Source organism: Heterodontus francisci, chromosome 2 (assembly GCF_036365525.1).
Source record: "Heterodontus francisci isolate sHetFra1 chromosome 2, sHetFra1.hap1, whole genome shotgun sequence".
NCBI classification, from domain to species: domain Eukaryota; kingdom Metazoa; phylum Chordata; class Chondrichthyes; order Heterodontiformes; family Heterodontidae; genus Heterodontus; species Heterodontus francisci.
In genome coordinates, this window is record NC_090372.1 from 124,267,435 (window position 1) to 124,294,138 (window position 26,704).

At 45.1% G+C, this 26,704-nt stretch overlaps 1 protein-coding gene across 2 annotated transcripts in view; it reads right to left on the reverse strand.

Moving 5' to 3' along the window:
* The window catches only part of sema5a (sema domain, seven thrombospondin repeats (type 1 and type 1-like), transmembrane domain (TM) and short cytoplasmic domain, (semaphorin) 5A), a 333,948-nt gene that overhangs the window by 110,615 nt on the left and 196,629 nt on the right, over nucleotides 1–26,704 (reverse strand). For both annotated transcript variants that reach the window (XM_068010212.1, XM_068010220.1), the window contains 6 exons: nucleotides 23,890–23,952; nucleotides 22,311–22,409; nucleotides 14,767–14,980; nucleotides 7,565–7,850; nucleotides 7,250–7,385; nucleotides 6,867–7,071 (listed from right to left, as the gene is read on the reverse strand). In XM_068010212.1, coding sequence (XP_067866313.1) covers nucleotides 6,867–7,071; nucleotides 7,250–7,385; nucleotides 7,565–7,850; nucleotides 14,767–14,980; nucleotides 22,311–22,409; nucleotides 23,890–23,952 — 1,003 coding nt within the window. The remainder of the gene's footprint in view (nucleotides 1–6,866; nucleotides 7,072–7,249; nucleotides 7,386–7,564; nucleotides 7,851–14,766; nucleotides 14,981–22,310; nucleotides 22,410–23,889; nucleotides 23,953–26,704) is intronic.

Here is a 26,704-nt window from a genome sequence, read left to right on the forward strand (position 1 = left end):
TGTTTCTGTTGCAGTTTTACTGCACCAGGGTTTAAAACCAATTTCTTCATTAAAGCCTTATTTCAGAAGTACTGTGAAAGAACAAGTGTTTTCCAACATGTCAAGTTCTAGCCAAGGTCCCCTTCAGCTGCCTGGCACCAGATGGTACTGCAGAAATGCAGGAAAACATCACTGGGGTTATTTTGGCCAACACGTAAAAACAGACACTAAATGGCTATTGTGTTAAGAAATACTTGTTTGAAAATGTGGAATTAGCCCATGATTTTAGGTCTAATTGATGAGTATCATGATTTAAATGTGCCTACAGGTGAAAAAAACAACTGCAGGTTCAGCACTGTAACACTGATTAGACACAATTTTCTTGGAGCTGTAGATGTAGTCTGCACTCACTCACTTCCATCGAAGGTATGGATAGGCAATGGCAAACATTCAAAGAGCGCATGGATGAACTGCAACAATTGTTTATTCCTGAATGGCGCAAAAGTAAAACGGTAAAGGTAGCCAAACCATGGCTTACAAGGGAAATTAGAGATAGCATTAGATCCAAGGGAGAGGTACACAAATTTGCCAGAAAAAAAACAACAAACCTGAGATAAAAGCAAAATACTGCAGATGCTGGAAATATGAAATAAAAACAAGAAATGCTGGAAATACTCAGCAGGTCTGGCAGCAACTGTGGAGAGAGAAGCAGAGTTAACGTTTCAGGTCAGTGACTCTTCTTCAGAACAGACCTGAGGATGGGGAGCCATTTAGAATTCAGCAAAGGAGGTCCAAGGGATTGATTAAGAAGGGGAAAATAGAGTACGAGAGTAAGCTTGCGGGGAACATAAAAACTGACTGTAAAAGTTTCTATAGGTATGTGAAGAGAAAAAGATTGGTGAAGACAAATGTAAGTCCCTTACAGTCAGAAGCAGGGGAATTTATATGGGAAAAAAGAAATGGCTAACCAACTAAATGCATACTTTGGTTCTGTCTTCACAAAGGAGGACACAAATATCATACCAGAAAGGTTGGAGAACACAGGGTTTAGTGAGAGGGAGGAACTGAAGGAAATCAGTATTAGCAGAGAAATGGTGTTGTGGAAATTGATGGGATTGAAGGCCGATAAATCCCCAGGGCCTGATAATCTACATCCCAGAGTACTTAAGGAAGTGGTCCTAGAAATAGTGGATGCATTGGTGGTCATCTTCCAAGATTCTATAGACTCTGGAACAGTTCCTACAGATTGGAGGGTAACCCCACTATTTAAAAAGGGAGGCAGACAGAAAACTTTTTTAGAGCCAAAGACTTGCAGGTTAATAGGTAAATTGGCCATTGTAAATTGCCCCTAGTGTAGGTAGGTGGTAGGAGAATGGTGGGGATGTGGTAGGGAATATGAGATTAATGTAGGATTAGTATAAACGGGTGGTTGTTGGTCGGCACAGACTCGGTGGGCCGAAGGGCCTGTTTCAGTGCTGTATCTCTAAATAAATAAATAAAACGGGGAATAATAGACCAGTCAGCCTGACGTCGGTATTGGGGAAAATTCTAGAGTCCATTATCAAAGATTTTATAGCAGAGCACTTGGAGAACAGTGGTAGAATCGAACAGAGTCAGCATGGATTTACGAAAGGGAAATCATGCTTGACAAATCTACTAGAATTCTTTGAGGATGTAACTAGTAGAGTTGATGAGGGGGAGCCAGTGGATGTGGTTTATTTGGACTTTCAGAAGGCTTTCGACAAAGTCCCACATAAGAGATGAGCGTGTAAAATTAAAGTGCATGGGATTCGGGGTAGTGTGTTGTGATGGATAGAAAATTGGTTGGCAGACAGGAAACAAAGAGTAGGAATAAACGGGTCTTTTTCCGAATGGCAGGCAGTGTCTAGTGGCGTACTGCAGGGATCGGTGCTAGGACCCCAGCTATTCACAACATACATTAATGATTTAGATGAAGGAACTAAATGTAATATCTCCAGATTTGCAGATGACACAAACTGGGTGGGAGGGTGAGTTGTGAGGAGGATGCAGTGAGGCTTCAGGGTGATTTGGACAAGCTGAGTGAGTGGGAAAATGCATGGCAGATGTAGTATAATGTGGATAAATGTGAGGTTATCCACTTTGGTAGCAAAAACAGGAAGGCAGATTATCTGAACGGCTATAAACTGAGAGAGAGGAATATGCAACGAGACCAGGGTGTTCTTGTACACAAGTTGCTGAAGGTAAGCAAGCAGGTGCAACAGGCGGTAAAAAAATGCAAATGGTACATTGGCCTTCATAGCAAGAGGATTCGAGTACAGGAGCAGGGATGTCTTGCTGCAATTATACAGGGCCTTGGTGAGGCCACACCTGGAATATTGTGTGCAGTTTTGGTCTCCTTATCTGAGGAAGGATGTTCTTGCTATAGAGGGAGTACAGCGAAGGTTCACCAGACTGATTCCTGGGATGGCTGGACTGACATATATTCTGACACTTCACAATAACTGCACCACCATCAACAGCGTCACAACCTCAACGCACTTCATCCATCACCAAACAATACAATGGCATTCACACACCCCACAGTGTTGCATCCTTTACAGGCACTACTCACACCTCAGACACATCTCACAGCTCTTCAATAGTGTGAGACATCACACAAACATGCTCATTCACTATCACCATACTTTCTCTTCCAGTAAAAAATAGCACATAACAGCCGGCAGCAAACCTAACCTGGGGAGATCAACCTCACCTGCATGACACCACTCCTCTTGAGAAGAAAGTGCTGTCGTGATTGGGAAGGGAGTGGGAGACACCATGGCTACAGACAGAGCAGGGGACATCTGATCAGCAATTTCCAAAAGCTATCCCCACTCTCAAGCTCCATATGGTCGCAACACACACATCCTCCTATAGTGGTCACATACATTGTACACTAACCCTTCCAGCTTTATCACTGCAGGCTCCCAGGGGCAAGATTCACTTCGACCCCCCTGTAGCATGTTCAAGTTGAGCACAGCCATCTCGCTTCCCAGAGGAAAAGGAGGAGGAGAATAGCGAGGAAGAAAGTACTGGATCAATGACTACTCCTGTCACAGGCACCAGCTCAGAGTCTGGCACCATGCATAGCTTGGGGCCTAGGATAGAAGTGGGATCCTCACAGTGGGATGCACTAGGCACTAGTGAGCAGCAGCCACACTGCGTGGAAGGGAATGCCAACTTGTTGGGAGCAAAGTGGGGCATACTAGTTCTGTTGCCAAGGAGTCAGACGAGGACCTCACAGGACCACGCTTCGGAAGATTGATGTGTGAGACAAATAAAATGCTTGGTGTATCACACAGTCTGAAAGCTTATGGTCCATAGCTAGGGGAATGGAGGAGTTCACCTCCAGCTTGGTCCGTAGATTGACAGTTTGGTCCATCAATTGACACACAGCCTGGAACCCATCCACTCCATCATGGCGAGACCACCAATTCCATCCAACATCCTGTGGAGCCCGATGTCATGCAACATCTAATGACTGAGGTCACAAATTACACTGCTAACATAGCAACTTCCATGGAATGACAAAGTGCGACAACTGCCATGGTGGCTCAGGGTCCCTTGGTTGAAAGGGACTTGCAGAGTGTCACCAATGGCAGACGTGTCCCAGCAGATCACTGGGCAGGCTGTACGATAGTGGTGTGTAAATCATGCAGTAGGAACCTACTGGCCTCTCTCCATATGGCAGCATTCCTTTCTCCCTCTGCCACCACTCCACCACTGCCGTTGCAGATGTCTGTCAGCCAAGCGGTGCACACTGGTCAAGCTCATGCTTCAGGACCCCAATGGTCTGCTCAATAATAATCCTGGTGGTTGACTGGTTTTCATCCTAGGAGTGCTCAGTTGCAGTCTGGGGGGTTTCTCAGGGGAGTCATGAGCCATGGCAACAGCGGGTACCCCATGTCACCTACTAGCCAGTCATGAACACCGTGTTAGAACGTTAGAACATTACAGCGCAGTACAGGCCCTTCGGCCCTCGATGTTGCGCCGACCTGTGAAATCATCTGACCTACACTATTCCATTTTCATCCATATGTCTATCCAATGACCACTTAAATGCCCTTAAAGTTGGCGAGTCTACTACTGTTGCAGGCAGGGCGTTCCACGCCCCTACTACTCTCTGAGTAAAGAAACTACCTCTAACATCTGTCCTATATCTATCACTCCTCAACTTAAAGCTATGTCCCCTCGTGTTTGCCATCACCATCCGAGGAAAAAGACTCTCACTATCCACCCTATCTAACCCTCTGATTATCTTATATGTCTCTATTAAGTCACCTCTCCTCCTCCTTCTCTCCAACGAAAACAACCTCAAGTCCCTCAGCCTTTCCTCGTAAGACCTTCCCTCCATACCAGGCAACATCCTAGTAAATCTCCTCTGCACCCTTTCCAAAGCTTCCACATCCTTCCTATAATGCGGTGACCAGAACTGCACGCAATACTCCAGGTGCGGCCTCACCAGAGTTTTGTACAGCTGCAGCATGACCTCGTGGCTCCGAATCTCGATCCCCCTACTAATAAAAGCTAACACACCATATGCCTTCTTAACAGCCCTATTAACCTGGGTAGCAACTTTCAGGGATTTATGTACCTGGACACCAAGATCTCTCTGCTCATCTACACTACCTAGAATCTTCCCATTAGCCCAGTACTCGGCATTCCTGTTACTCCTTCCAAAGTGTTGGGGCTCAACGAACTGTGGGGTGGATGACTGCCCTGTTATAAAAGCATTGCGGCAGCTCCCTGGATAGCAGTCATTCACCTGAATGATGCACTGCCAGTGGTCACAGACAAGCTGCATATTGAGGGAATGGAATACCTTCCTATTCCTGAACACCTGCAAATTTAAATGAGGGGCTCGCCTGCCCACCTGCATACACTCAATGGCTCTCTCGACCATGGGAATGCCGCAATTCTGTTGAATACTAAAACTCTCTGCCTCTTGTCTTCTCTGGCAATTGGGAATGATATATAGCCATTCCTCAGAGCACATAGAGCTGCAAAGTCCTCCATTATGCATAAGTGCACAGGGCACTGTAATATCTGTTTATTTATTCATGGTATGTGGGCATCACCGGCAAGGCCAGCATTTATTGCACATCCCTAATTGCCCTTGAGAGATGGTAGTGAGTTGCCTTCGTGAACCACTGCAATCTGTGTGGTAAAAGTACTTGCACACTGCTACTAATTAGAGAATTCTAAGATTTTGACCCAGCGACGATGAAGAAATGGTGATATATTTCCAAGTGAGGATGACAAGTCACTTGGAGGTGGTGGTGTTCCCATGCTCCTACTGTCCTTGTTCTTCTAGGCAGTAGCGGGTGCATGTTTGGGAGGTATTTCGAAGAAGCTTTGCAAGTTGATGCAGTGCATTTTGTAGATGGTATACACAGTTGCCACAGTGCACCAGTGTGGAAGAAGTGTAGGTTTAAGGTGGTTGATGGGGTGCAAATGAAACAGGCTGCTTTGTCCTGGATGGTGTTGAGCTTTTTGAGTGTTGTTGGGGCTGCACTCATCCAGGCAAGTGGAGAATATTCCATCACACTCCTGTATTATGTCTTGTAGATGGTGGACAGGCTTTGGAAAGTAAGAATGTGAGCCACTCACTGCAAAATTCCCAGCCTCTGACCTGCTCTTGTATCCACAATATTTGTATGGCTTGTCCAGTTAAATTTCTGATCAATGGTATCCCCAGGTTATTAATGGTGGGAGATTCAGCAATGATAAAGCCATTGAACAACAAGGGGAGATGGTTAGATTCTCTCTTACTGGAGATGGTCATTGCCTGGCACTTGTGTGGTGTGAATGTTTACTTGCTACTTATGAACCCAAGCCTGAATGTTATCCTGGTATTGCTGCATGCGGGCACAGACTGCTTCAGTATCTGAGGAGTTGCAAATAGAACTAAACGCTGTGTGATCATCAGCGAACATCCCCATTTCTGACCTTATAGTGGAGGGAAGGTCATTGATGAAGCAGCTTTGGGCCATGGACACGGCCCTGAGATTCTCCTGCTGCGATGTCCCTGGGCTTAGATGATTGGCCTCCAACCACCACAACCTTTGTGCTAGGTATGACTCAAGCCTGTGGAGTGTCTTCCTCCTGATTCCCACTGATTTAAATTTTAGTATGGCACCACTCGGTCAAATGTTGTTCTCTTGTTAAGGGCAGTCATTCTCACCTCACCTCTGGTATTCAGCTTTGTCGTCCATGTTTGGACCAAGGCTGTAATGAGGTCTGGACCAAGTGATCCTTGCAGAACCCAAACTGAGCATCAGTAAAGCAGGTTATTGGTGAGTCAGTTCCACTTGAGAGCACTGTCAACGACACCTGCCATCACTTATCTGATGATTGAGAGTAGACTGATTGGGCAGTAATTGATCAGATTGGTTTTGTGCTGTTTTATGAGGCAGGGACAAAGTCAGGAAATGTTATGGAGGTGGAAATAGGTGGCCTTAGTGATGGTGCAGATATTTGATCCGAGGTTGTGGACAGTCTAGTTCAGCCTCAAACAGTTGCCAGGGACAGGGATGGTGTCAGTAGCTGGGAACACAGTTTGTAGCAGAAACTGAAGACAATGGCTTCGGTCTTCTCAATATTTAATTGGAGGAAATTTCTGCTCATCCAATACTGGATGTCATACAAGCAGTCTGATAATTTAGCAACAGTCGAGGAAAGCGATGGTGAGCTAGAACTGGGTATCATCAGCATACATGTGAAAACTATCGCTGTGTCTTCGGATGATGGTACGAGAGCTAAATGTTTTATATGTTTACTAAACTGTATTAAAGCTGATCGTTGACATATTAATGTGCATTCAGGTCATACATTTCATTCTTGTACAGTGAATTCATTTGTGGTACCTGTAGCCAAGTACATAACATCGAACAGCATGTCCTTTCCCTGTACAACATCCACCACTATGTGGGAAAATCGACTATTGTCCTCCATGAAGAAAGGGAGTGGAAAGATGGGCTGCACCACTTCATGCATAAGAATAAACTTCTGAGCATCCTGGAGGTTCCTCTCTGTGAGATTTGTATAAGGACCATAATCGATTGTACCACACTAATAAAGTATAAATAAAAAAAGTTAAGTCTCTATTGGAAATTACAAAGAAACAAATAAAAGAATAATCAACAAACATTAAAATATATTAAACATGAAGCAATTATTACAGACTCTTACAATTAAGACTACTTTTACAAAATCACAGAAAGTTTCATTGAAGTTGAGTCATAAATACCTGAAAGTTAGGATTAGGATTAGAAAAAGGCAGCCATGCTGAACGGGAATTCTCCTGGAATTTGAACGGCCCGGCAAAAACTTGAGTAATGGCGCTCAGATTAAACATGCAGACAGCCGAAGCTGCTATACTATTCCTGTAGGAAACATACCAATGTACAAATAAATAATCTTCACAAATATGATTCCATTTTGGTTTGCAATAAATACAGGTGCAACATTGGAAAAATAAAGAGGTACCTAAAGAGAACACAACAAAGAGTACCTGCAGTTGTATCCTTACACTGAAATGGGAAAAGATCTAATGGGTACGTACACATTAGTGGTGAAGATTCCATACAGCATGTCTTGCTCAGGTAAGAAGAATGTGCTTAGCAGCTCATTGTAATAAAAAGGAATTTCACCAGGTCGAGAACAGTTTAGTCGGGCTTTCATGAAGGTTGTCCAGGTATCCTCCAGGAGAAATCTCCCTCCAATGTCATTTTTACACACTCTGGCCACTCTAGAGAAAATAGTTTTTCCACAGTCATGTTCCACTGCATTCTCTCGAAAAAAGAAATAGGTGAATGTTCCAATGTCATAGGATGACACAAAGTTTGGCTCTAGAAAACAAAATTGAAAAATGTAACAAAAATCACAGTTATGATACCTTTTGGATATTGTATTTTTTCTGTAGTTCTTGGCACACAATCTTTTTTCCCATCTAAGTGACAACTTCAGTGTCCACATTTGACAGAGCAGCAGCTAAAAAATTTGCTTGGATGCAATTCTGGAGATAATGTAGTAATTGTGCCTGCTGGTGTCCTCCAGTGCTGACCCTACTCAAGTTTGCGGAGTTGGTAAGAGGACAACTAATCAGCGCGGGGTGGGGGGGGCGGGTGCGTTGGTGCAATCGTTGCTGTGGGTACATCTCTGGTTCCTGCCAGTGTCATGTCCACAACCTATAGGCTGGGGGGTGCCTAGGCCACATTACCCCCAAGCAAGAGTGCCCAACTAGAAAAATGTTAATAAAAAGAAACGTTCCTCTCTCCACGGGCCCAGGCCACAAGATTGGTCTCCTGCACGTAATCTGTCTTTTAAGGGAATAGTTGGAAGTTCTGCCCCTTTACGAGACAACAATGAAACTCATGGAGGTGGTAGAGACTTTCTGCAAGTGGTCTCCATGTGGAATCCCTGAAGAATCTCATGGCCACTATGCTTTAATAGGCACAATTGGGTGTGAAGTCTAATTTCACAATTGAAATCTATCATTTAAAATAACGATCCCAGGGTTTCAGTGGCTCTTATGCCGAAGTTACAGCGGACAAATAGGAGAACCCCCATGGCTATTAACCCCAATATTTATTTTAAATATTACTTTTGAAGTGGAACTGCACTTCTGCTAATCTGCCACATCACCATTTAAACGTGAGCAAGCTGAGCAAATTGTAATTGGCCATTCCCGCTCACATGCCATCTGATCCTGACAGCATGTGGTGCAGTGGCTCCAGTGCCTGGTATGATAACTAGAAAAAGAGTAACACGTGAAATAATAACAGATAAATTAAGCAAATAGGGCCTGAAATCTCAACAAACTGAGGTGGAGCAAGACCTCCTCAGTGCGCTAAAGCACTGAGTTGTGTACGCTGGCTAAATAGCTGCAGGAAACATAGAAATCTGGTATAGCTACAGGATAGAAAACCTGGAGGGTGTCATAAGGATCTTTCAGCTAACAATTTGAATGAAATTGCAAATCTTATTTACATTGGGAAACAAGAAAAATCAAGGCACAGGAATGGTTCCCGGTGAACAATATTGCACAGGGCATAGGTTTACTCACTTTGTGCTGGATTTTGTGGAGGAGGCAGGGCTCACAGCTGGGCTGAAAGGAGGGGAATGCCACCTCGGCCTTTTCATGGTATTGCAGAGGCCTTGGACCCAGATCCAGCACTGGAACTCAGATAAGTGAGGTGGGTTCGCTGGGGCCAGTTTGGAAGCCCCTGGTGGGGTGGTTGTAAAGCCCGGGGGAGGAGAATCCTGAGAGGTGCACTGTTTCCCAGTCGCAGTCCTCTGTGGGCTACAGACTGCCCATGGAAGAGAGACCCCCCCAAGACCACAGGGAGGGCACCTCATTTTACAAGGTGCCCACTCCATGTGGCGGAGGCACCTACCATCATTGGTTAGATCCCAGCGGCAGTAGGAAGAGGCCCTTAAGTGGTCATTAAAAGGCCAGCTAATGGCCTCAATTGGCCTCTGGGCTAGAAGGCCGTCATCGGCCCTTCCCACTGCTGGCAAGACTGCTCGGTGAGAGCGGCAACGGGCCTTCCGTCACCCGTCACGATTCTATGCACCCCCACCCCTCCCCCGACCTTGCCTCAGGGCGGCCCATAAATCCAGCATATCTGGTGTGATTAGTACCTTGGAATATTTATTGGTCATGAGACAGAAGATTATTTTGAAGGTTGCTTATTCCAGTCTCCCTATTACATGGTAACTCATGTATCTCAGGTGAGACAATTTGACTCCCTAACTTGGAACTCGAAAGAACCCGATAACACAAACAGCACTGCATAGATCCTTGTGCCCCTTGGCGTGCTGATGATGCATCACGTTTGCCCACCATGACAATCATTTCAAGTACCCCTGTCAAAATTCAAAGCTTCAAGAATTAACAATAAACTTCAGCAATTATTTATGAGAAATAGACTACTTGAAATATAATAAAAGCAAAATACTGCGGATGCTGGAAATCTGAAAAAAAACAGAAAGTGCTGGAAAAACTCAGCAGGTCTGGCAGTATCTGTGGAGAGAGAAGTTTCAGGTCGGTGACCTTTCTTCGGAACTGGCAGATATAAGAAACGTAAAAGATTTTAAGCAAGTAAAGCAGGGGTGGGGCAAGAGAAAACAAAAAAGAAGGTATTGATAGGACAAGGTCACAGAATAGCTGACCAGAAGGTCATGGAGCAAAGGCAAACAATATGTTAATGGTGCGCTGAAAGACAAAGCATTAGTACAGATAGGGTGTTAATGGACTGAAAACTGAACAGCCACAAGCACAAACATGAAAAAACAGTGGGTAGGCACAGTAGAAACAAACTGAACAAACTAAAATAAAATAAACACAAAAAAAAGTGACTTTGTCCTATCAAGGAGCCCTAGCCAAATTGAAGTTAATAGAAATCGGGTGAAAATTCTCTACAGATTGGAGTCATACCTAGCAGAAAGAAGAGTGTTGTGGTTGTTGGAGGTCAATCATCTCAACCATCTTCAGCTGCTTCATCAATGTCCTTCCCTCCATCATAAGGTCAGAAGTGGGGATGTTCATTGATGATTGTACAATGTTCAGCACCATTCGCAACTCCTCAGATAGTGAAGCATTCTGTGCCCATATGCAACAAGACCTGGACAATATTTAGATTTGGGCTGATAAGTGGAAAGTAACATTCATGGCACACAAATGCCAATAACGATCTCCAACAAGAGAGAATCTCACCATCGCCCCTTGACATTCAATGGCATTACCATCATTGAATCACCGACTATCAACTTCCAGGGGGTTATCATTGACCAGAAACTGAACGGGAGCAACCACATAAATACCGTGGCTACAGGAACAGGTCAGAGGCTGGGAATTGTGCAGCAAGTAACCCACCTCCTGACTCCGCAAAGCCTGTCCGCCATCTACAAGGCACAAGTCAGGAATGTGATGGAATATTCTTCAATTGTCTGGATGAGTGCGGCCCAACAACACTCACGAAGCTCGATACCATCCAGGACAAAGCACCCCATACACCACATTAAACATTCACTCCCTCCACCACGCAGCAGTAGCAGTGTGCACCATCTACAAGATGCACTACAGCAACTTAACATGTCTCCTTTGACAGCACCTTCCAAACCTGCAACCTCTACCACCTAGAAGGACAAGGGTCGCAGATGCATGGGAACACCACCAACTGCAAATTCCCCTCCGAGCCACACACCATCCTGACTTGGAACTATATCACCATTCCTTCATTGTCGCTGGGTCAAATTCATGGAACTGTCTCCCTAACAGCACTGTGGGTGTACCCGTACCAGATGAACTGCAGTGGTTCAAGAAGGAAACTCATCACCACCTTCTCAAGGGCAATTAGGGATGGGCAACAAATGCTGTCCTTGCCAGCAATGCCCACATCCCATGCAACAAATAAAAAAAAACTCTGCCTATATAGTTGATGCCTCCTTCCCACTGGAAAAGTAATGAAGATGTTACCACTTGCAAATATGGTGCATCAGTTACTTGATACAGGTATATTTTGTAAACTGCCTGATGGGGCAGATGTCCCTTTTGATGGATTGTAAGGAAACAGTGTTGTGAAAGCTTAATGTTGCAGTAATCTTCCTTCCAAGCGAAGAACAGTCCCTATTCCAGATGGTGTCTGCAGATTATTCTTTAGATGGTACAAATCTATAGCAGCCACTCTTCAGATGCAGAGGTGATGAAAACAGGTCTTCTCTGTCGTGTCTAGATAAATGTGGTTTGCTCCATAAATGTGGGTCCCAGGAGTGTAGATGTATTTGTTGACCACTCATGAACTTCTCTTCTTTGGCTATGTCCTGCAATGTGTTTGGAACTCCCAAAGGAATACCTAATCTCCCACTTCGTCCAATGTGACTTAAATAAGCAGCAGCCAAGAATGATGAATGAAACATAGATTTCTGAATTCCTATGATCCTACCGATAGGATCATAGGAAATAGGAGCAGGAATAGGCCATTCAGTCTGGCGAGCCTAATCCACCATTCAAACGGATAATGGCTGATCATCTACCTCTACGCTATTTTTTCCCACTTTCCCCATTTAACATTGGCATGAAAAAACTCCAAAATCAATGATTTGGTCAATCAAAACTGAATTAAAATTGCAAAGAAGTTAAAACACAAACATTTTGCTCTTTAAAAGGGGTAAATCCGGCACACTTGGGGTAAAGAGGAAAGAAATTGGTGGAACTTATTTCTCCTGAGGCAGTCATTCTGTCAGCTGCAATCATTGCACAATTGAAATTTCTATCCAAAAGACTTTGACCACAATTTAATACTGCCACTTCAGTTCAAGTTCCAGGACTTCTATGAGCGCAGTTAATATGCACAGGGTACACACATTCTTTTCCTCCAAAATCTTCTACTGGCATGTAAATAGTAAGCAGTTAGTAAGAGGTGGGGTGGGGCCTGTTAGGGATAAAGAGGGTGATGTAGGCTTAGAGGCGCAGGGCAAGACAAGAATACTTAATGAGTATTAATATTTACTAAAGAAGAGGATGATGACAAAATATCGATAGAGGCAATGGATGAGATGAAAATTGATAGACAGGATGCACTTTGGGTAACACAGTGGTGCAGTTGTTAGCACCGCAGCCTCACAGCTCCAGTGACCCGGATTCAGTTCTGGGTACTGCCTGTGCGGAGTTTGCAAGTTCTCCCTGTGACCGCGTGGGTTTCCGCCGGGCGCTCCGGTTTCCTCCCACAGCCAAAGACTTACAGGTTGATAGGTAAATTGGCCATTGTAAATTGCCCCTAGTGTAGGTAGGTGATAGGGGAAGGTGGGGATGTGGTAGGGAATATGGGATTAATGTAAGATTAGTATAAAATGGGTGGTTGATGATTGGCACAGACTCGGTGGGCTGAAGGGCCTGTTTCAGTGCTGTATCTCTCTATAAGAAAGGCTGGCTATGCTTAGAGTGGATAAGTTGCCTGGTCTGGATGGTTTACATTTTGGTTGCTAAAGGAAGTGGGTGTGGGGATAGTAGAAGTGCTTGCCATAGTCTTCCAATTTTGCCTAGGTACGGGGGAGGTGCCAGAGGATTGGAGAGTAGCATATGCGACACCCTTATTCAAGAAATGGTGTAAGGACAATCCTAGCAACTACAGACCAGTCAGTTTAACATCTGTGGTGGGTAAGGTTTTAGAAAAATAATCAGCGAAAACATCAACAGGCAGTTGAAGAGTTTTGAGTTAATTGGGTAAAGCCAGCAGAGATTTGCTTGACTAATCTGATTGATTTTTTTGATGAAGAGAAGGCTGATGAAGGGAAAGCAATGGATGTTGTCTATATGGATTTTAAGAAAGCCTTTGACAAAGTACCACATAAAATGCTGGTTAACAAAATTGGGGCTCATGGAATAGGAGCGTCAGTGTCACTTGGATTAAAAAATTGACTCAACGACAGAAAACTGAAAGTCATGTTAAGTAGTTGTTTTTCAGATAGGAGGATGGTAAACAGTGGTTTTCCTCGAGGTTCAGTGCTAGGACCACAGCTTTTTGATATATATAAATGACTTAGATATTGGAACACAAAGTAAAATTTCAAAATTTGCCGATGATACCAAACTTGGAGGTGTGGCAGTGAGGATGATACCAATCAACATAGATAGGCTTGCAGAATGGGCAGACAAGTGGCAGATGGAATTTAATACCGGGAAATGTGAGGTGATACATTTTGGCAGAAGTGATAGGGTGAGGCAATATAAACTAAATGGCACAGGTCTAAAGAGTGGACAGGGACAGAAGGACCTGGGGATTCACGTGCATAGATCTTTAAAAGTGGAAGGACATATTGAGGCAGTAGTTAGCAAAGCATATGGGATCTCTGGCTTTATAATTAGAGATATTGAGTACAAAAGCAGGGAGGTTATGCTGAACCTTTGTAAAGCTCTGGTTAGGCCACAATGAGAGTATTGCATTCCATTCTGGTCACCACACTTTAGGAAAGATGAGAGAGTCTTTGGGTGCAGAGGAGATTTACCAGAATGGTTCCAGGAATGAGCGATTTTAACGACAAGGTTAGGTTGGAGAAGCTGGGATTGTTATCCTTGGATCAAAGGAGATTGAGGGGAGATTTGATAGAGGTGTACAAGATTCTTACAGGTTTGGATAGGGTAGACAAAGAAATGCTATTCCCATTAGCTGATTATCCTCTAGCCCTTGCACTCAGATTTAAGGTTTTGAGCAAAAGATGCAGAGGGGTGTGAGGAAAAACTTTTTATGCAGCAAGTGGTAATGACCTGGAACTCACTGCCTATGAGGGTGGTGGAAGTGGAGACGGTGAATGATTTCAAAAGAAAATTGGATGGGCACGTGAGGAAAATAAACTTACAGAGCTACGGGGATAGAGCTGGATTGGGACTGACTGACTCTGCAAAGAGCCAGCATGAACCCTATGGGCCGAATGGCCCCTCCTGTGCCATTATGGCTCTGTCATTTACCCAACGTTGGAACATTCATTGTGGGAACTTTTTAAAACAATTTTCAGATTGAAGTAAAGCCTGTGCATGCTGCTTTGGCCAAATGTTTGGTTCCCAAATCATTGCTTGGAAAATTGGGCACCCCACTACTCCTTTACACTAGTTCACTGGTGGAAGAGCCTCAGAAAACCATCCCTCTATAATCTTTCCATTATATTTCAACCAACATCACCAGCGTAGTATTCAAAGGCCTTAAGGATCCTTAGGAACACAATCTCTTTGTTATACACATAAGTCCTTATCCTGTCGGTGCTCACCATTCAGCCATTTTGAGTTGTACTGAGCAGTGCGTAGAGGAGGAAGCCCTCCCAGGCTTCGGTAGATAGCAGGGTCTCTCCCTGGGAAGTCCATGGCAGTGGCAGCATAGAGCTCTCCGGCAGATGTAATTAAAGCAGTGGAATTGTGTTGTGGATTGTATGGACAGCGAGCCATGCCACTGATGCGATCATGAATTTCTGTCAAATTAGTTATCTGCAAAAGTAAACAATCCAATAAGGCCTTAAGAATCACCACACCCAATACAAATCAAAACACAACTTAATATTTTAAATCATAACAAAATCGCTCTGCAATGGTCACATTCCCGAATGACCACAGGCAGTTCTTTTTATCACTTCAGACAGTAGCTTTGAATGTACTTTATATACTTAACTTCTAGCCTTAACTTCAAGATTTGATACTGTGTACAACTAGATGTACATTCTGGCATTACTTGTCAGACTTGAGGCATGTTTTAAAATCCAACAATGACCACACTTTTTTTTAAAAACATGTTTCATTGCATTTATTTTGTAATAATGTCCTGGTATGCCAGTGATGAAAAGGAAGTTTAAGTGGCCCAAGCAACTGTGCAAATAGTTGAACATCTTCAGGAACAATACTTTGGAATATTACTGTTTGGATTCTGCTCCTCAGGACAAAGTTCCAGTGCGGCAAGGCTTTTGCCCACCCTTCTGCCTCCATTCCAACTTCAAGCAGTTTCCCTGGGTTATCACATATGCACGACAAACTTCCAGCAGGATCCTTGATGCCAAGAGGGAACCAGCCAGTGTGAGCGCAGATATTCCTGGTGTAGCTACAGTGGGAATTCCGCTGAAGCACCGGAAAACATACCTTAAAGAGACAGAAGCTCACCATAATTCTCTGCATGCTGGTTGTAGCCCCAGGAAGCAGCAGTGGTAAGTGGGATGGAATGGATGTGGATCCTTCAGGGATCTGTATCCTGTCCACTGTCACTATTTGCATGTAGCGGGAAGGGAAGAAGTGGCCAGCAGTGGTTATGGAATGAATAACCTGGTCGAGGTAATAGGACAGTAGTAATCATCATCGCTGAAATATTTCCTCATTCTTTGCCACAATTACACCTGCTTTTGGGCAGGATTGCAGAGAAGACTTTCATCCATAGTTCTTTCTTATGTACCAGAGTGACAAATGCAAATTTTAGTTACAGTCTTCACATTTCAAAGAGCATTGATGAAGTAAATCTAAAACAACAGCTTCTGCTAATTCTGTCTACTTCCTTTTAGGGGAAATGGGGCTAATTATAATGAGGGGCACTGAGGAAAGGGACCCTTGCTTAATATTTTCCATTCCCAGTCAGCATTAGTAATGCTCATGTTAGGTTGGAGGAGGTGGTTCCACAAATATCCCCATCCTCAATGATGGGGGAGCCCAGCACATCAGTGCAAAAGATAAGGCTGACGCATTTGCAACAATATTCAGCCAGAAGTGCTGAGTTGATGATCGATCTCGGTCTCCTCCTGAAGTCCCCAGCATCACAGATGACAGTCTTCAGCCAATTCGATTCACTCCACGTGATATCAAGAAATGACTGAAAGCACTGGATACTGCAAAGGCTATGAGCCCTGACAACATTCCGGCAATAGTACTGAAGACCTGTGCTCCAGAACTTGCCACACCCCTTGCCAAGCTGTTCCAATACAGCTACAACACTGGCATCTACCCGGCAATGTGGAAAATTGCCCAGTTATGTCCTGTGCACAAAAAGCAGGAAAGTCCAACAAAGCCAAATACCGCCCCAAGAGATGATGTGAGAGTGACTGCCCTTGACATCAAGGCAGCATTTGACAGAGTATGGCATCAAGGAGCCCTAGCAAAACTGGAGTCAATGGGAATCAGGGGAAAAACTCTCTGCTGATTGGAGCCATATCTAGCACAAATGAAGATGGTTATGGTTGTTGGAGGTCAATCATCTCAGCTCCAGGACATCAATGCAGGAGTTCTTCAGGGTAGTGTCCGAGGCCTAACCATTTTCAGCTGCTTCATCAATGACCTTCCTTCAATCATAAGATCAGAAGTGGGGATGTTCGCTGATGATTGCACAACGTTCAGCAGCATTCGCAACTCCTCAGATACTGAAGCCGTCCGTGTAGAAATGCAGCAAGATCTGGACAATATCCAGGCTTGGGATAATAAAGTGGCAAGTAACATTCGCGCCACACAAGTGCCAGGCAATCTAACTGTCTCCCCTTGACATTCAATGCCATTACGATCGCTGAGTCCTCCACTATCAACATTCTGGGGGTTACCATTGAGCAGAAACTGAACTGCTACAAGAGCAGGTCAGAGGCCAGGAATCCTGCGGTGAGTAACTCACTTCCGGAATCCCCAAAGCTTGTCCACCATCTACAAGGCACAAGTCAGGAATGTGATGGAATACTCTCCACTTGCCTGGATGGGTGCAGCTCCAACAACACCCAAGAAGCTCAAATTCATCCAGGGCAAAGCAGCCTGCTTGATTGGCACCCCATCTACAAACATTCACTCCCTCCACCACCGACGCACAGTGGCAGCAGTGTGCACTATCTACAAGATGAACTGCAGCAATGCACCAAAGCTCCTTAGACAGCACCTCTACCAACTAGAAGGACAAGGGTGGCAGATGCATGGAACACCATCACCTGCAAGTATCTCTCCAAGCCACACACCATCCTGACGTGGAACTGTATCACCATGGAACTCCCTTCCTAACAGCACTGTGGGCGTACTTACCCCACATGGACTGCAGTGGTTCAAGAAGGCAGCTCACCACCAACTTCTCAAGGGCAATTACGGATGGGCAGACCTAGCCAGCAAAGCCCACATCCCAGGAACAAATAAAAATAAGGTATATCACGGGTTACTCTATTTTAGCTCCAGATTCGGAAAAATACCTAAAAGCACCTGTGCTGCATCCTCAATTTCCAAGCCAACCATCCTAACGGGCACTCTGAGTGAGATTGCCAATTTGATAATAATTCAAGACAATTCTGTGTCATGAAACTATCCAAACAAATTTCATGTTGGTCTTTATCTTCATTGTTTTCCAGCTGAATCTGAACCCAGGTTCCAGAAGTGAGAAGTTGTTTAACCAGATTCTCCAACACATTATGATTTTCAACACAGAGAACCTTGGGATAAAAGATGGCAAAACTGTTTGCCAAAAATTAAACCTCTACCTTCAAATTAAGAATTCTTTGAAGCTACACTGCAGGGCTCATTACTAGCCAACTTGAATGAATTCTTATACCTTAATAATGGATTGGTTAGCTTTCTAATTGAAAAACTACCCTGGACGTCGATGAAAGAAGCTATGCCTTTTCATTTACCTGTTTAAAGCAAACACAAACCCAGGACAGCATAAATTTCATCAAGCACTGTGTAGGCTCCTTCCCTGTATATTGTACTATATCATCTGACTTTGTATAACAAATACATTGCTATCCCCTCTGGTTTCAGAGGACAACTGTCATATTAAATGACATAACCTGTACATATCTTGTTAGAGGAATCTGGAACTCACTCAGACACACCATCTTGATGTAAAAGCGGTGGAAGATGATCCACCCATGGATGCCACCAATAGAATTTAAAGCAACAGTGTGAATGGTGTGGATTCCCAGTGTAACTGGCATCTGCTTTAAATTCCTGGCACCTCCCAGTGGAAAACTTGCATTCCACTCTCTTTAACCCTAAGAATTTTGAGACTATTCTGTTTTCTCATTTTTACCTTACATCTTTTATATTTTATAAATATACGTTATACACATAATAACTGAATCACAGGAGTTTCATGCCTCCCCACACACTGCTTCAGCTCCTCTCTCATGGATTATGATATCAGATACTTCTTTTCTTTCTTTTGGGCCTCCTTATCTCGAGAGACAATGGATACGCGCCTGGAGGTGGTCAGTGGTTTGTGAAGCAGCGCCTGGAGTGGCTATAAAGGCCAATTCTGGAGTAACAGGCTCTTCCACAGGTGCTGCAGAGAAATTTGTTTGTTGGGGCTGTTGCACAGTTGGCTCTCCCCTTGCGCCTCTGTCTTTTTTCCTGCCAACTACTAAGTCTCTTCGACTCGCCACAATTTAGCCCTGTCTTTATGGCTGCCCGCCAGCTCTGGCGAATGCTGGCAACTGACTCCCACGACTTGTGATCAATGTCACACGATTTCATGTCGCGTTTGCAGACGTCTTTATAACGGAGACATGGACGGCCGGTGGGTCTGATACCAGTGGCGAGCTCGCTGTACAATGTGTCTTTGGGGATCCTGCCATCTTCCATGCGGCTCACATGGCCAAGCCATCTCAAGCGCCGCTGACTCAGTAGTGTGTATAAGCTGGGGATGTTGGCCGCTTCAAGGACTTCTGTGTTGGAGATATAGTCCTGCCACCTGATGCCAAGTATTCTCCGAAGGCAGCGAAGATGGAATGAATTGAGACGTCGCTCTTGGCTGGCATACGTTGTCCAGGCCTCGCTGCCGTAGAGCAAGGTACTGAGGACACAGGCCTGATACACTCGGACTTTTGTGTTCCGTGTCAGTGCGCCATTTTCCCACACTCTCTTGGCCAGTCTGAACATAGCAGTGGAAGCCTTACCCATGCGCTTGTTGATTTCTGCATCTAGAGACAGGTTACTGGTGATAGTTGAGCCTAGGTAGGTGAACTCTTGAACCACTTCCAGAGCGTGGTCGCCAATATTGATGGATGGAGCATTTCTGACATCCTGCCCCATGATGTTCGTTTTCTTGAGGCTGATGGTTAGGCCAAATTCATTGCAGGCAGACGCAAACCTGTCGATGAGACTCTGCAGGCATTCTTCAGTGTGAGATGTTAAAGCAGCATCGTGCAAAGAGGAGTTCTCTGATGAGGACTTTCCGTACTTTGGACTTCGCTCTTAGACGGGCAAGGTTGAACAACCTGCCCCCTGATCTTGTGTGGAGGAAAATTCCTTCTTCAGAGGATTTGAACGCATGTGAAAGCAGCAGGGAGAAGAAAATCCCAAAAAGTGTGGGTGCGAGAACACAGCCCTGTTTCACACCACTCAGGATAGGAAAGGGCTCTGATGAGGAGCCACCATGTTGAATTGTGCCTTTCATATTGTCATGGAATGAGGTGATGATACTTAGTAGCTTTGGTGGACATCCGATCTTTTCTAGTAGTCTGAAGAGACCACGTCTGCTGACGAGGTCAAAGGCTTTGGTGAGATCAATGAAAGCAATGTAGAGGGGCATCTGCTGTTCACGGCATTTCTCCTGTATCTGACGAAGGGAGAACAGCATGTCAATAGTCGATCTCTCTGCACGAAAGCCACACTGTGCCTCAGGGTAGACGCGCTCGGCCAGCTTCTGGAGCCTGTTCAGAGCGACTCGAGCAAAGACTTTCCCCACTATGCTGAGCAGGGAGATTCCACGGTAGTTGTTGCAGTCACCGCGGTCACCTTTGTTTTTATAGAGGGTGATGATGTTGGCATCGCGCATGTCCTGGGGTACTGCTCCCTCGTCCCAGCACAGGCATAGCAGTTCATGTAGTGCTGAGAGTATAGCAGGCTTGGCACTCTTGATTATTTCAGGGGTAATGCTGTCCTTCCCAGGGGCTTTTCCGCTGGCTAGGGAATCAATGGCATCACTGAGTTCCGATTTGGTTGGCTGTATGTCCAGCTCATCCATGACTGGTAGAGGCTGGGCTGCATTGAGGGCAGTCTCAGTGACAGCATTCTCCCTGGAGTACAGTTCTAGGTAGTGCTCAACCCAGCGGTCCATCTGTTTGCGTTGGTCAGTGATTATGTCCCCCGATTTAGATTTGAGGGGGGTGATCTTCTTGATGGTTGGCCCAAGAGCTCTCTTCATGCCATCATACATTCCTCTGATGTTTCCGGTGTCTGAGGCCAGCTGAATATGACTGCATAGGTGTTGCCAGTAGTCGTTTGCGCAACGCCTAGCTGTTCTTTGTGCAGTACTTCTGGCTGCTTTAAGTGCTGCGGATGTTAAATCGCTGGGGGCTTTCTTGTAGTTCAAAAGTGCAATGCGCTTAGCGGCTATGACAGGTTCCAGCTCTTCATTATGAGATTGAAACCAGTCTGCATTTCTCTTCGCACTTTTGCCGTAGGTGGTCAAAGCTGACTCATAGATGGCGTCTCTGATGTGGGCCCACTTGGTCTCAGCATCCCCTGTGGGAGTGTTTTGAAGGGCTGTTACAAGTGAATTTAGAAATTTTTGTAACAGCTGTGGGTGAGAAATTCTGCTCGTGTTGATGCGCGGGTGGCCCTTCTGCTTGGAATGATGCAACTTCTTTGGTCTGAGTCTAACCTTGCTGCACACCAGGGAGTGGTCGGTGTCGCAGTCCGCACTGTGGAAGCTGCGTGTGATTTGAACACTGTTTAAGGCGGCTCGCCTTGTGACAATGAGGTCTAGCTGGTGCCAACGACGTGATCTTGGGTGCCTCCATGAAACCTGGTGACAGGGTTTAGTGTGAAAGAACGAGTTGGTGATGCAGAGGTTATGATAGGTACACAACTCAAGCAGTTGTGTATCAGATACTATTGACTAAATTACCGCCATCTGTTTTTCACATATCTTTTCAACCTGTTAAAAGCTGATATACAATTAAAATGGAGGCAAAGTCTTTCAAATTAACTAAATTTTAAGGAAATCACATGAAGATTGCAAAGGAAGTCACATCCTGTGTTGATTTAAGATGTACTGCACAAGGATAAACTGGAAATTAAATGTTTTTTTTATTTGTTTGTGGGATGTGGGCATCGCTGGCTAGGCCAGCATTTATTGCCCATCCCTAATTCCCTCGAACTGAGTGGCTTGCTAGGCCATTTCAGAGGGCATTTTAAGAGTCAACCACATTGCTGTGGATCTGGAGACCAGGTAAGGACAGCAGATTTCCTTCACTCAAGGACATTAGTGAACCAGATGGGTTTTTACAACAATCAACAATGGTTTCATTGCCAGATTAACTGAATTCAAATTTCACCATCTGCTGGGATTCAAACCCATATCCCACAGCAGTAGCCTGGGTCTCTGGGTTACTAGTCCAGTGACATTACCACTAAAGGCCTTCTACGACCCAAACCCGATGGGACCTGACAACATGTGTCGGGGTCGGGTTGGGTTGCACTTCCGGGTCCAGCCTTCGGGCTCGGGTCGGACATGCTCTATCACAGGTAAGTGGCTCCAATGTTAATTTAATTTTTGGACTAGAAAGGTGGTTTTGTTACAGTTATTTTAAGCTTGAGCAGATCAGCAATAAAGTGAAAAACGGAAGGTAAGTTAACTGATGGTCGGGTCAGGTTGGGCGCAGGAAAAAATGGAAGGACTCGGGCCGGGTCGGGCTCAGGTCGGATGTGGTTCTGTCGGGCTCAGGCCGGGTTTTTTTTTGCAGACTTGAGCAGGCCTTTAACTAGCACGACGCCACCACCTCCCCATTCTATATTTTTCAATTTAATCAATCACATTCTGGCTTAACTGTAGCTATGTTGTAACTAAAAAAGTAAAGAACAAATTGATTGCAATTACCGTCCGATTGGTGCATATGGGAGTAAATGCATTTGTTCCACAGGTGAAGATCCTGTTCCTGTTGATAAGGAGGACCCGGATATAATTCTGACATTCCTCCTGCAATGACACATGGCAGCTTTAATACAAAAGAAAGCACCAAAACATAAGGTTTAGTTTGCACTGCATTCTTTCATTGTTGTATAATAACAGGCTGCAAATGATCATTATTAGGCAATTTAATCAACTGAAAGAACTGCATCACAGTTATTGGCATTGACTGAATCTTTAAGAGTCTATCTTTGTGTAGGTGGTGCATTCACTGCAATTTTGGTGTCATTCAGTGAACACATCGGGTCCTATTGAATGCTCTGTGGGTGTTTTATGTAACTGAGCGGATTGACAGTAATCAGCACTCATTCCTAATTCCCAATGGGTAATCTGGTGCAATAACAAGGCTGACTCAAAGCAGATCAAGGACACAACAGGTCAGGTTTTCACTCATATGCTTTTCCTAGAATAAGGGGTGGCCTGTATGCTCTGGGTCAGATGGCAAGAGTTCATCTTCACCAGTGGTAGGGCCAATGCTTTCCAGTCATAAAACACTTGCATCTTGGCAGCACTGAATTTAAATAAATAACTTTTAAACACGCAGCTCAATATACACAGGATTATAAACCTAGGTTTCGAGCTTGCCCCAGCCCTACAGTTATTATATCTGAAATAGCTCCTCCCACCATACCATCACAAACTGATTTTTTAAAAAATGAGTGAAGTATTGCTTTCTAAAATTACAAAGAAATTAAAAGTTGGAGTGGGGGTGGGGGGCAAGAGGAATAACACTGTATATAACTTTCTACATAAAACTAATTAAAAAGGCTGTGATATTTCGCCAACAAGTGTTAATTACTCGGTGATATTTATTTCAGCAGAGATCTAAAACCACCATGCCCAGATTTTAACAGGTGGCACAGTGGTTCGCACCGCAGCCTCACAGCTCCAGCGACCCGGGTTCGATTCTGGGTACTGCCTGTGTGGAGTTTGCAAGTTCTCCCTGTGACCGTGTGAGTTTCCGCCGGGTGCTCCGGTTTCCTCCCACAGCCAAAAGACTTGCAGGTTGATAGGTAGGTTGGCCATTGTAAATTGCCCCTAGTGTAGGTAGGTGGTAGAAGAATGGTGGGGACGTGGTAGGGAATATGGGAATAATGTAGGATTAGTATAAATGGGTGGTTGTTGGTCGGCACAGACTCGGTGGGCCGAAGGGCCTGTTTCAGTACTGCATCTCTATGACTATGACTTAACATAGTTCTCACATCAATGTATTAAAAAAGCATTGAAGAATGTATATCTAGTAACATGCAGTGATGTATATTTTAAATGTTGAAATTCCACAAATGGTTTGAATTCAAGGTATTAAAATACAGTGTGGGTTCTTTATAAATGTGTCTTGGGTTCTGATTAGAAATTCTGTGACCTTTGTGCTGAAAGCATTTGCTTACATCGCTGCTGATACCACCCTGTGTGAGGAGGCAGCCCAAGCTCCCACTCACCTCGCAGTACAGAATCCTGCCTTATTCCCTGGAGAACAATTGCCACCTACCTCAGTTTTGCCTTTACTGAAACAGCTTCTTTTTGTTGTCTCATCTGAGCGCCATTCTACTCCCTAAAGGGGGTGGGGGGAAAATCACAAGGTTACAGTTAATGCTTCATCCAACATCATAGCACATTCCTCAGCCTACGGTGACTGCATCCTGACTGATGAGTACAGTTCTAATTCTGAAATATTGTACTGTCTTTGTGAAAAACAATTCCACAGATTGAAGCTTCTCACACATAGGCACAGAAAAACACTCGAAATTAATTGTCTCAATGGTGTGGTGAGACAGGCTTCATTTATTATCAATAAGTATGTATTTCTAACAGATGTTCTTTAGTTCCTACACAGATGTGCAGCTACATGTTGCAAGGGAAGTCAAACACAAACAGTTGAAATGTATTCACTGAATAGCTTTCCTACTATAAAAAAAAACTTAAGGCTGGAGTTTTGCTGCAGGGGCGGGAAACGGAAGTCGGAAACGTTTCCAGGTCCCGAACCTGCCCCCAGGGGAAAACAGTCATCGACCAATGAGTTCCATGGGGGCACCCCTTGATGGCCATGAAGACGGTTTTGACGGCCAATTAGTGACCACAGGGGTGGGAACGGAAATGGGACTGCTCAAATGCGGGTCTGATTTAAACACACCACGGCAGCGTTTATTGTGGCTGCCATTTGAGTTACTGCAGACCAGAAGAGCGTAGAAGATCTGCATTTCACAATGTCTCAGAAGAGCCAAAGGCCTGGAACCCAGGGCACGGCAGCCTCTCAATTCTCAGATACAGACTTGGAGGTCCTGCTGGAGGCCGTGAGGAAGAGAAGGGAGGTCCTCTTCCCACAGGATGGCAGGAGGAAACCACCCACCGAGACAAAGAAGGCATGGATGAACATTGCTGCCACAGTCAGCAGAAGAATTGTGGTCCAAAGAAGTTGGATCCAGTGTAGGAAAAGGTTCAAGGACCTGATAGGCTTTGGCAAGGTGAGCACTACCTCCAACCCTCAGGACAGGCCTCTGGGTGTTCACTCTCCAGCAGACACACCAGCTGAACAGCCTCAGGGCACATGTTGTTCCTGAACATGGGAGGAGTATGTACCTAGGCCACTTACTGACACCTCAGAATGGCTCAAAGCCATAGTGCTGCTGAAAACATGTAGCCACTGATACATGCAGCTTCTAATGAACTGGAGCAGCTACCATGGGCCATAGAGGACATCAGTGCCTTATTGCGCTCTTTTTCTCCTTGCATGAAAAATGGGCTCATAAAGCCTGAGAGAGGGACCAGACAGGTAGAGGAGTCCCCTACCTTCGAGTCATCACACTCATGGAGGAGGGAGCAATGGAAATTGCCAGGATTGCAGACCAGGAAGTCGGCCAGGATGAGATGGGCATTCATGGTGGAGATGGTGATTAGAGAGAGAAATGCACTCATTAAAGGGGTGTATTGCACTCCCCCCTGTCCGACAGCATGCCCAACACTGAATTGCATTGGGAAGCCTCAGCTCTGCAGAGGCCTATGCTCTCCAAGGCTAGTTTCTTATGATCTCTTGTGTCTCCCACAGGTGTAGACACTGACCCAGGAGACCTTCTCCCGCACCACCACTGGGCCGAGCGGAGCAGCAGAGATCCAAAGAACCACTGTCACACCTTACAAGCGCACCATCCACCAGCACAGATACACTCATAACCAACGGGCCCAATATCTGAGAGTTGTATCCCCATTGCCAGCTGCAACCTTCCTTGTAAGGGCGGCACAGTGGCGCAGTGGTTAGCACCGCAGCCTCACAGCTCCAGGGACCCGGGTTCGATTCCGGGTACTGCCTGTGTGGAGTTTGCAAGTTCTCCCTGTGTCTGCGTGGGTTTTCTCCGGGTGCTCCGGTTTCCTCCCACAAGCCAAAAGACTTGCAGGTTGATAGGTAAATTGGCCATTATAAATTGTCACTAGTATAGGTAGGTGGTAGGGAAATATAGGGACAGGTGGGGATGTTTGGTAGGAATATGGGATTAGTGTAGGATTAGTATAAATGGGTGGTTGATGTTCGGCACAGACTCGGTGGGCCGAAGGGCCTGTTTCAGTGCTGTATCTCTAATCTAATCTAATCTTGTGCTCAAGTGCCCCCCCACCTCAATTGTGTTTGCCCTCTGCTCTTATGCCCCCGCAATGCCAGGAGGGTGACAAACCCCAGCACTGCTTGGGGTTTACTGCCCACATTCCCCACCACCTGCGCTGTGCCACTGGCACCTTTCTTCGGATGGCTGAGTCCCTCTCTGTATCATTCACCCTTTTATGGGACCCAACTAATTCCTTGGAGTTGCAATGTCTGACTCCCCACTGTGTGTCTGCCTCCATTCAGCTGGTCTGCCCCAAACAGCGCATGCAGCTTGTGCACCCCACGAAAATCACAACATCCTCCTTAAGAAACTACTAATAAGCTCTGTAACCATCTTAATTGGCCTTCGTTATGGATCGAATGAGACCGCGGGGACGCCCTCCCCCCTGCCCTGGTGAAACTGGCCGGCACCAGGAATGGCTTTGGGAAACTGGCATGCACCTGTATTTTTAACCACCACCCACTTCTGTTCCCCAAAAATTCAGCCTTTAAAGACTGTCCATTGGCATGTGCTAAAAGATGATTAAACTTTCCTTTTTTTTTTAACTTCACTTACTCTTTTTCTTTTAGGCCTTATGGATACTTCAGTATAGTCACAAAAAATTGTACTGAACATCTGACAGCCTGAAGAATGCATCTTTGAAGAATAAAGTCCAATTTGACTAAAGTGCTAAGAATTATATACAAATAACATTATACCAACATTAAAGTC